Raw genomic sequence first — 12,332 nt, 5'->3', positions numbered from 1 at the left:
TAATTTGCTATTATTTCGAATAAAGTTAAATTGTTGCTTCCTTTCCTATTTCTTAACATAATTGCATTATATTAGCACATAAGTGTGCTACTATAAGTGCTATGTGTGCGCATTTCCTCGTATTTGAATATACAAGCAGGGATTTTTTTTCTTCCAGATTTGAGTGGCAACCCTAATGCATAGACCATATACCAAATTTCATCCATCTAGCTCAAAGCGTTTTTAAGCAACTGATTTCACAGACAAAATTCCAAAAATGTGTTTTTCTGACTAGAGGAAATTTGAAAAGAAAAATATCACGTTTCAATTTTTTGATGATTATTATGCTTTTTCTTCGAATATTTTGCATACTCAAAAATAAAAATAATAAATAAAAAAAGACACATATCAAAGTTTTGTCTCATTCAAAGTGATCGAAAAGATATCAGTTATTATTGAAGTATTGTCAATGAATGGAATTGCGAATGTCTTTAAGCCTGCCTATAGGTTCTTGGTCAGATTCTCTTAAAGACTATTTTAAACTCATCAATTTTAGTTTGCCTTGAGCTATGAACATAACACCCACATAAAGCTCTCCTTCATCATCCTTATGCATTCAAACAAATTCCATTAAAAATTTCTCAGATGAAATAAAATTATTATCATTAAATAGCTAACTGCTGAAATGTTAAAATAAAGTAAAAACAATTTATATGTAACATTATTATCCAAAGTTATTCAGAAAAATGTTCACATTTCAATTAATTTTTAATTAAATCCTCATTAAAATTTAGAAACTTTGGGAATACCTTTTTAATCAAGCATCAGCTACCTAAGAACAATGTGATAATTTTGTTTGAAGTAATTACAATGTGTTTTTTTTTTCATTGCACATCATGTATTTTTCATGACATTGCATCGCACAATTTATAAATTGTCTCCAGTACATAAAAATAATAAGTCAAAAATTGTCAAAGAGAGGAATTGAAAACCCATTTTCAGCCTCTAATTTTTAAAGAATTAGTTTTTGAAAATTTACAGCTGAAAAGATGTACATTATTGTTATTAATAATTTATTTAATTTGATTTGTCTTTAATATTAACATAGTCAATAGGAAATGAAAGTCTCTCCCCCCTCCATGTAATTTTCACTTCTCTGAACAGGATGGTCCATCTACATACTCAGCTGAAATTTTCAATGTCCTATTTTCTCACTTCAATTTAAATTCAATTAAATTTATTTTAATTATATGTTTAAAATATTATATATTGGAACAATGAGTGATTTTGTGTTCTAGGGACCATGAACAATGAAGATTTGGACCAAAGTCCTCTTATGAGAACAATTGCAATAGGTAAGAATCTAACAAATACTCTTTAATAAATCCCACTTATTTAATATATTGATTCCAGTAGTAATAATTATATTAATAAATTGAAAAATTGATTAAAAAAAATACAAATGGTTTTTAAAATGTGAGCCCCAGAGTAACAAAGTGAGTTTCTATTTCCTAGAAAGGATACAGTTATGTATAATTTTTATAATTTGATTTATATTTTTAATTTAGTATTATAAGTCATCATTTTAGGTGCAACTAGTACAAGCAAGTAAATAATTTACATGAACTATACTATGTATTTATTTTGCTAAATATTAAAATTACTCAGATCTTAAAGTTATAAATTATCAATATTAATTTAACAAGTGAATTAATGCATGAAAAATATTATTTTCATCATTAATCAAATCTTTTTACTAACATAGTACTTACCTATGTATAATACCATTTTTATGCAAATAAGCAAGAGCAGTAAAAAGGTCTCTCATTATGGTTTTGACCTAAAATAAAATTAATATAAATGAAAGATGTTTAAAACAGCTCATAATAAATTCAACATCAAAAATAATTAAATTTAATTCTAGGAGAAAAATTATTCATTAAATTTGTAACTTACTACAGGAGGATTATAAAGTTTACCAATCTTTTCTTCCATAATTCTGGTCATTACAATACCAAAAGGTTCAAACACTAAAGCTACACTGGATAAAAATAATTAGATAAGTATTCAATTAAAATATTTAGATACATATTGCATACACAGTAAAGCACTACAATTCAAATTTTATGAAAGTAAATCAAATGTTGTATTTTAACAATTAAAACACTGTTTGCTTACAAAAACTTATTCAATCTATAACTTATGCTATTAAGTATATTTGCTATGTTATTAAAACTTCAAATTTTGCTTATGAATGCTGAAATAATAAAGATTTGGATAGATTCAATGACAACAAAACATTTAATTTTCTATTAAATAAAGACATAAAATATTTTCATTCACAGAAATATAAGGCGTCCAAGACAGAGAAACCTGACTAATCCAAATAGGATATGTAGGTAAGAAATATAAGATAAATCAACTAGTGTTTTTAATTTTTTAAAAATGTAAATTAAACAGAGATAATATATGCTGAATCTTTGTCATTTTTTTCATCAAATTTCAAAATTAAATTAGCATATTAATTACCAAAATAAGAACATTGTATCTGTCCACAGATTCAATCATCATTCAGAAAGAAAAAGGTGGTATAGAATATATATAATAATAATAATAAAAAAAAAATTTGAGTTTTATTTTTATAAAATACAATTGTTATATGTTGATATAACGCCCTAATAAATTTTCACATTGGAATCACAAGAATTCAAAAACTGGAATCTTATATAAGATTTTTAATTAAGAAATTTGTCTTTATCATCAAGTGAAGTAATTAATATGTAGTTTAGTTTAATAATATTAATGTCCCGTTTTAAAGCAACACTAGGGCTATTTTGGGACAGACCTTGTAATTTTGAACCACGGTCGGATGATGAGGGCAACACCTGAGCTGGCATCCCCTCTCCAAACTTCCACACCATACCAGCAGGAGGATGTTTGACCCTCATGAATTTAATGTGCACCAGAAAGTAATTAATATGTAATTAAAGACTATAATAACTTTTTCTTGTATTTCGATCCGAGAATTTAATTCCTGAATCCACAAAGCACAATTTTTACTTGATTCTATGACATATAAATAATTTTTCTGAAGGTAGGAACAATCGGATGATTCTATATACGTTCATAAAAATATGAAATGCACCTCAATGAAAAGATTTTAGTTAATAATTGCCCACTTTGCAGCTGCATTAAAGACTATTTTGAGATAGAACTCATAACTTTAAACAACAATTAGATAATGAGGACTATTCCTGAGCATACAAATATTCTTCCAAACTTCAAAAGCACATCGATTAAATGTCTAACCGCTGACAAATTTAATGTACAAACAGAGGGTTTTCTCAATAGTGGGTTATAAATCTCAAATTCGCAAGTCCCTATCATGAATAGGCATTAATGCCATTCAAATGTAAAAGCAGCAATTCTCTGCATCAATGAAGAAAAGATAAAGAAAATATATATCTGATGAAACAGATAAAATAATCTCCTTGAAATTATTTTAACAAGCAAATTATGATTAAATTATAAGCAATAAAAAGAAGTCTTCATTTTTTATTTGTGCAATATATATAAATATGGCAAATAAATATAATATTAAAAAGCATCAATGAACTGCTACTTCAAATGCGATAGACACCTACGAGATTATTTTGGAAGGATTTAAAGATTTGTAATACCATTAAATGGAAATAAATTATTATCTGAAAATTATATTATAATCGAAATTAAGCTATCTAATAAATAAACATAGAATTGTAATACAAAGTACAATTTATTTGTGTCAAAAGAAACTTTCCAGGAAAAATGCATATGTATAACAAAGATTCATTATATATCATGAAATACATTTATTGTAAAGTTTATTGATTACAGGTGAATGACCAATATTAAAATAATTTTGTGTCCAAAGAGTTTATGCTTGTTTTGAAGTCTTTTAGGAATATCAAATAATCTTCAAGACAATTCCATTATGTAGACAGGGTTCTTAAAAAATATCTGGCACAATTTTAAAGAAGTGGAAGTAGAGGGATCAAAATAAGTATTTTTTGTTGTAAAATGTGTGCCCAGAATTAGCTTATTTAAGTGATAGTAGACAGCATAGGTCATAGCAACTAATGTCATCTAGAAATAATTATGTCATTTGCTGAATGGGAATTAAAATATTGTTACGTATTTTTCTCATCGCCGGGTTCGCTTGATAGTGAGTGTATGTTGTAAGAACACAATCAGCAGGCCTCAGTAGAACACAACGACGTTTATTTGCACGAAGAGCACGAGTACACAAAGACGACGAATACACAGACGACAAATATTTACAGCCGAGACGAACACAGGACAGCACACTACAGCAGATAGTAGCCAACAAGTATTAATCGACCACAGCACACAAAGCGGCCAGACAAAAACCAGCAGGAGAGGGGATCTTCGGGGCTGCACGTTCTCTCCAAACGGCTGAACTTCTCGCTTTTGTTGCCGACTCACTACTTCTCACAACTGGCTACTACACAAAAGATACGATGCTGCTTCCACAATAGACAATAGGATTCGGCACACAGCAGTTCAGCACTCGCTCCACACAACGCTGTTTCTTCACTATCCTCTCGAAGACTCGTTACTAGTCGACGACTCCGAATACAATTCATGACGACGACTCTCGCCGACACACTACAGCTTGAGATTGCCGGCCTTTTATAGTTCCAGGGAGGCGGAGCTAGAAGCTGCTAGACCAATCAGGCGTATCTCGGCTCCTATTGTAAAGATCGACAAAATTCTCGAAGTTTCGAGCATTATACATTTTGTCGCCAAGCATTGGGATCACTGGCTCGGCATCCGACAGCATCCAATACAGATGACTGTAAAACTGTCTTTTTTTATGATGACACTATTCGCGCTGGGAAGTAAAATTACAGGTTTGTAACAATATTATGCATCACTTTGCACATACAAAACTATCTGATGTATGGGACAGTGGATGGAAATGAATTATCAGTTTAGAGTTTGTGCAAAGAACAAACTCTAAATAAACAACTATTTAATCCACAAACGTCAAAGTCTGTTCACTGCCAGCTCTTTGGGAATATATTTTGCAAAATAAGTAGATAAGATATAGGTCACACCACAGCTTGTGTAGCGTAAAAAAAAAGTTTTGTGTGTAGTTTGAACTGAATCCTTCCATAACTGCAAGAGCTCAAGTCCCTGGGTCTGAGGTATTCTCTGTATATGAGACTTCACAAAATGAAAGTATGTTCCTCTTCCATTTGCAGAGAATGCCAGGCGTTTAATGTAGATGCATAAAGTGTCTGCTAGTCAATGCCACAGAGTTCGATACAGCTGGACTTTTCTGCATGCTTACTATTGAAGAAATATTTACATGAAAAAGTAATAATGGTTAGAATGCTCTATTTCTACTTAATGGCCAGCATGCACATGAGTGGGTACATAAAAACCACACTAAAGGATACTTTTTTTGATCAAAATTTGTTTGGAATGGTTAATAATTATATGGTTGGATTTACATCTTTCCCATTCATTGTTTAGACAGACACACATGCTCCCAACTTCCTGCAATAGACGTTGCTAACTGGAGTCCTTGCATCTGGTTATAACATGATGATGCTTCTGCACATTTTACCACTAATGCCTGGAATTACCTAGACATGGCATATGCAAACCTCTGGATAACTTGAGGTGGACCTTTTATTTACCACCAAGGTCATCAGATTTTGTCATACTTCGATTCCTTTAGGTGGGAACATTTGGAAAATACCAGTTATGATACTCCCATTAATATTTAACAAAATCTTGTCATAAGACTGTAAGTTGTCATTGGAGATGCAAGGAACATACTTGGCTTCTTTAAAATGTGAAATGTTAGTCACTTGTTTGAACATCTATTGTAAAACAGTGCTAATCAAATAATCAATTATTAAATTTCTACTAGCCTGTCTTTGTGACTAGCAGTTAAAAGAACCAATTCCAGACATATGTTACTAATGCATATCTACACTTTTCAAGAGATATTCATCCAATTTTGTCAACAAATGCTGCAAAGTGTAAGGAAGGTTTTATGACAATTAATTAAATAGTTGATTTTTTATTAATTAGAAAAACTTTGTATTCATTGTGCACCTGCTGTAGAAGTAGCATTTGTGATGATCAGATTTGTAAACTTAATCAAGAATAATAACAATAAAAAAAAGCTTCTTTTTTAGTGAAATATATAAACATAACATTTACACAACAACATAAATTTTCAATTCAATCTATTTAGCATTGCTATTTCTATTCAATAACTATAGTATAGATATTTTTAAAAATTTTATTTATTTGCTCTGTGCTACCTCTTGTAATGTTTAATTAAATTTTATGACTTTTCTTATTAGAATTTATAACTTAATGAGAAAATGGACTTTCAACAATTTGAAAAATTATTCAGTTTAACCAGCGTTTTCATAAAATTTTTTTTTAAAGTATCACACACTGAAAAATTTTGTGTATTATAATATTTTACACAAGTGTTTTTTCATATAATAAAGATAATAGGCATGAAAATATTTTTATTCCAAACAATGCCTGTAAAAAAAAAACTGCATTTTTATTTTTAAAGAACTGCAAATTAAAATAAAAACTGCAGAAGATGCAAGAGGTTCATATTTTATAATATTTTATATAAAATCCATTTTTACATTAAAAATATAAGGTATCAATATATTTTCATTTTAAACAGCTCTGAGTAAATCAACAAATGTATTTATAAAATTAAACTCAAATCCACAGTAAGAAAAAATACTTACTCGGTTACTTTAGGTCCAGAAATAATTTCATAGAATTTCAATACATTTTCATGATTTAAGCTTTTTATAATGTCCACTTCTAGTAAAATATCTGTTAATTCTAAAGGGTAAAGAATAATTTTAATGAGTATTTGCTTTAATAAAAAGAAACCTATTTATCATCAGACACATTTATACATTATTCAAAAATTAAAATGATGTATAAATTTAATGCAGCTTATCAGTATGCATTCTTACATTTTTGGATAAGAGATTAACTAAAAGAGGAAAAAAAATAAATTTAATATTTACCATCATCAGGATCCTGGATTTCTCCATAAACAACTAAAGAAACATTTTTTGAGTTTTCTGAATCATGGCCTTGAGCTAGAAAAAAAGTAGACCTGATACTAAAGAATTCTGAAGGACTTAATTTTTGATAATATAGTAAAAAAAAAAAAAAAAAGACTGCATTATTAGTAGCTTAAAATGCTCATAATAAAGATACCATCTTAATGCTTCATGGATATATCAATTCTAAAAATAAAAAAGTAATCATACTATTAAATACAAAAAAAAAAAAAAAAAAAAAATCTTCCCCATTAACTTTAGTTTATATACAAATAGCTGATTGATATCTTTTGGTCTTAGGAATAGATAGCCAAGAACCAAGCATCATAGGATATCAAGTCTATTTTGATGTTAGAGATACCAACAATTCATATCTACTATAACTTGTTATTTTTCCTGCATTTGTTTTCTGTTTCATTAGCCTGAATATTATGAAAGACATTTCGAGACACACTTTACAATTTCTTTTAATCAGTCATAGCCAAGTATACCAATTTCCTCAAAATCAATTTTCTTTTCAATCAGTTGTATTTTTCCATATTAATAGTTGTTAAAGAGACTCATCTAATGATCTCACAATAATTTAACAACACGACATAAAGGATAGTGCTTTTAAACATTTGCATATGGCTCCAGTAATTTTTATGGATTTACTATTATGTTCTCTAGAATGACACATATGAAAATTGCAGATACTTTTTTCTTAATTTCAAAATGGATCCTATTCTATCCCCATAGATAACAAAGCTTTAATATGTAATTTCAAGCTTGACTTTGACTTTAGATGGCACCACAGAGACAATTATATTCTTTATAAAATAATTTGCATAAAAGTGCAAAATATGGTTCCAAAAAATAAATAAAAAAAAAAATTAAGTTGATATCATTGGTATTAAAATGGTACTTGGAGGTTTAAAAACTCAATTCCCTCATACAGTACTTGAACATATTTAACAAGTTTAATTGTAAAGATATATTAGTTATAATATTCTTAATTATACTATCTATATTAATTATACTATCAGACAAATTACTGAGATTAGAATCCACAAGGAGCTATAATTATGAGGTTCTTCTAGAATAAATATATATTAAATTTCTTATTTCTACTGTGAGAAAGATAAGTCTAATAATTCTAGAATACCAAATCTCTCTTACTACTTAAATCTCCTCACCATATTATTTTAACATTTGAAAAGCTTCAAGTTCCATTCTATTTCTGAAAAATTACCATGCAAGCAAGAATTCTCTCTGACTTTGATATTATTTAAAGTAAAAATTTATCTAATTTCAAGAACTTGAAAAATATGCATAGCACTTCATAAGTCTGCAAATTTAATTTTTATTTACCTTATGGGGATTTACATTGTGTAAAATACTTATATAAGTAGTAGACTCAATCAGTTTTGCAAGAACTATTTTAATATTCAGTGCCTTTTTCATCTTAGTTTATTTTCTTCTGTGTACTTCGAAATAAAGAATTTTTTCAAATCTGGCTTTTGTAGCTAAGAATCAGAACAATTTTTACTGCATTTGCTAATAAAAAATAAATCTATGATTTGCTATAGTGTATGTAAATATAATAGGCATTTCAAGGTCACATTTTCTATTTTGTAAATAATTAATACCTGTGATGATAATATGTAGGTTTCTAATAGTAAAATATAGATTTTTTTTTTGAAAAAGTGAGATAAAAATAGTTTAATGTATAATATCAAGTATTTCTAATTATTTAAGCTTTCAAATAACAGCCAGAATATTCAACTTTTTGTTTCCAATTTCAACTGAAATGTACATGTTCGGGAAAAAAACAAGATTAGTTGAAAATGGAAAGTAGAAAGAGAGTGAAAAATCCTATGATTTTGAAATGTTATTTTATTTACATAGATTACAGTTACGGAGCAGAGATCTAATACTTTCATTGGAACTTCAAAATTAAGAATTCTGTATGCATGTTATATAGTATTATACCATGAATCTTGTATAATAATGTACCAATAATGTATGAAAAGAAATAAACCAGAATGCCATAATTTAATATTTAAAACTATAGGTACAGTTATAATTGAAGAGTATCCTTTAATTATATATGGAATATTTAGTTTCAAAAATTAATTAAAAGATTAATAAAGAATTATTCTACTCAACAATTAGAACAACAACAGCAGCATACCAATGTGTTAAGAATACAAAATTCTTTACAGTGAAAACAAAACAAAATCACCAAAAAACTTTTCTATTGAATAAATAGCAGCCACTGTAAGCATCAGATGGGCAATTTTTTCATTAATGAGTTATGCAAATAGATTCTTACAATAATTTTCTACAGAAAAATATATCACCTCCATATTAAGTAGTATTCTCAAAACATGTCACTTAGCATCCTGAAATGGATGTCCCAAGTCCCTCACAGAGCAGAATAAGATATGTAATTGTTATAATTTTATCAACATTTTATATTTAATTTCATAGGCATGATATTAAGTACAGCAGATACAAACTAATAAATAAGTATAGCTTGCATGAATTTCGCTAGATGCAGATACTTTATATGGTAAAATTTGATTTTAATGGTGACTAAAAAATAGCAAGAAAAAATTTCACCAAATTATACAAATACAAGTGCATTTGTATTCATTATGAAAAATTTTAAGTGTGCAAATCACATGCTATATAGTTAGTAGATGATTGACATGGCCAAATTGTGGAACTTTTTCTTGGCGCTTTTTGGTCATTACAAGCGATAAATACAAGTTTATATTTATATATCAAAAGGAATACCTCTTTGTTACTCTTATAATGAACAGCTTTAACTGCTTTACTGCTTTCCAATGCCCTTCAGTAAATAAAAAATTTACTACTACAGTAGGAGTTAGAGTACCAAATTTTAACTGCAAGTAACAGTTTGGAGCCTTTATGAATTCGTTTGTTACATGAGAATTTAAATAGGGAATTATATATATTTTTAATTGGAGTTAATTGAGTCTTGGTTATCACAGAAAGACGAATGTCTTTTTCAAAGTGCAAAGCATAGAAAATTTGTTACTTTATTACTACTAACCAACTTCCTAATTTTACTACTAATCTATTGGCTACTTTTTTCGTGTAGTGTAAAGCTAGATTTTTGGTAGTTCCTATCATGAATTCAAAAGAGGAAAGGAGCTAGGAATAGCTGTGTTTAACATTTCAGAAAAACATGTAGCAATAAACAGGTTTAAAAAATTTAGTCAATAAATTTTCATTTTATTCATTTTTACTAATACAACATGTTGTATAGAGCTCCATGATGTTATTTGATATCCTGAATGGCAACAGAATATCCTAACAATGTTATGTATTTTGTATTAATAGAGAAATACGTTTGATTTATTTTTATCTAATCTATATATAACATATTAACTGTAAAGTAAAAAATATTTGTTGGAATTTTTTTACAGAACAGATTGGAGAAATCTAAAATAAGATGCTAGCTGCAAATTAGAGAAACATGGTACAAAGTTTTTTTAAAAAGCTTATAAGTACATATTTTGGCAATAAATTATAGTCAGACTAAAAGAAAAGTATCAAGAAAATTAATTGTGAATCAAGAAATAAACATTTCAAAATTTGAAGAGGAGAAGCAAACATTAAAATAGAATTCATTTCTAGTTTCTATTTATTAGAATAGTCAGGAAAAAAAAAAAAAAAAGGCATCAAAGTTAAGAAATAAACCATACTTAAGTATACCTAAATATTTTAGATGTTTTCCATGAATTATATCAAACTATTATCCAATGCAGTAGGCTGTTAAAAGAAGCAACATAAGACATAATTTTTATTATAGTGGTCATTATAAAACAAATTAATTTCACTTATGGAAGATATGATATAAAAAATTCCATTTGTTTACAAGTACAGCTATATTAAATGATAAATCTTACATTCACAGAAAATGGACTAAAGTCAGATTTTTTGATATTAAGACAGAATATTATAATATACATGAAATAAATAAAGCAAAGAATATAATTTAGTATGTTAAAAAAAATACACTAACTTAGAGATATTGCAGGCCTCGGCTTCTTTTCAAAATCAAGGGCAAATTTCTCAGAAGAACGTATGCTTCCAATCTGGAATAAAGATAAATTGTTGTATTATTGCAATTTAGTACATTTCAAAAATTCACAAAATTACAACTATTTTTAATTTTTAAAATTTGATTTTGAAGACATTACAACAACAAAAGTGTATGCAAATTGAAAACTGAAATTAAATATAAAATAATTTTAACTGGGAAAAAAAACAATAACATTTCAAAGTGAAACTAGAACTTGTCTAGTAATCTGTTAATTAAGGACAGCACAGATGTAAAACTTATTATATTGTTCAGCATATAAAATTATAACGTATTGCTGTCTTAATCGATTTACTTTCAAATAAATGAAGATATTAAAACATAATTCCAATAAAAGTCTATTAATTCGAAATCTTCAATTACGATTACACTAAAATTCAGAAAACAGAAGAATATGTTTACATTTAAAAACAGAACAAAATTTTTAAAAATATCCAAATGCACAACAAATTACTTTGAATTAAAAATGCACTAAAATTAATTTGAAAACCATATTTACCTCATTAAGCTTTGGAGGAATACTGCAAAAACCTCCAAATGGATGACCTGTATATGGACTAACTAAATCGAGACCTGGTATACGAACCATTGAGATTTTAAAGCAGTTTTCTCTAAAATCAGAAAAAATTAAATGCAACAAGTTGAAGTTCTCTCTATACAAATACTCTTACTAAACAAACTCTGCTAAGCGGCATTCGTAAAATAAATATTATGTTTGTTAATTCAGGGATGGATCCGGATTCATTGCATAGAAAAACAAATTCGAGAACTGAGAAATAAATAAATCCGTTCGAATCATAGACAGAACGTCAAGGGTTGACAGAATGGCGTCATGCACTTTAAGCCAACACAAAGCTCATTGGATCGCGACTTTAGAGAGTTTGTCGTACAACTATTGATGAATTACACTCATCATGACGATCAACAATATCAACCAAAAAATAAATTATCTTAACTACAATCGATAAATCCAATCTTCGTTTATGCATTCCATTAATTTTTTTGAGAAAAGAAACCAAGTGCATACTATTCATTTTAAATGATTATAATATTTGTTGGAATATAAAAAAAATTCGAAGTATTTAAAAGTCGTTGACTGATTATAAATTATA

At 27.9% G+C, this 12,332-nt stretch overlaps 1 protein-coding gene across 3 annotated transcripts in view; it reads right to left on the bottom strand.

Moving 5' to 3' along the window:
- The window catches only part of LOC129969022 (cyclin-dependent kinase 5 homolog), a 44,717-nt gene extending 32,648 nt beyond the window's left edge, over positions 1-12,069 (bottom strand). For all 3 annotated transcript variants that reach the window (XM_056083419.1, XM_056083420.1, XM_056083418.1), the window contains exons 1-6: positions 11,720-12,069; positions 11,143-11,215; positions 7,068-7,142; positions 6,777-6,876; positions 1,936-2,020; positions 1,752-1,819 (exon numbers count right to left, since the gene is read on the bottom strand). In XM_056083419.1, coding sequence (XP_055939394.1) covers positions 1,752-1,819; positions 1,936-2,020; positions 6,777-6,876; positions 7,068-7,142; positions 11,143-11,215; positions 11,720-11,809 — 491 coding nt within the window. In that variant the 5' untranslated portion in view covers positions 11,810-12,069. The remainder of the gene's footprint in view (positions 1-1,751; positions 1,820-1,935; positions 2,021-6,776; positions 6,877-7,067; positions 7,143-11,142; positions 11,216-11,719) is intronic.
- Between the last annotated feature and the right edge of the window lie 263 nt (positions 12,070-12,332).

This window comes from Argiope bruennichi, chromosome 5 (assembly GCF_947563725.1).
Source record: "Argiope bruennichi chromosome 5, qqArgBrue1.1, whole genome shotgun sequence".
NCBI lineage: Eukaryota > Metazoa > Arthropoda > Arachnida > Araneae > Araneidae > Argiope > Argiope bruennichi.
This window is presented reverse-complemented; position numbering and strand designations above follow the sequence as displayed.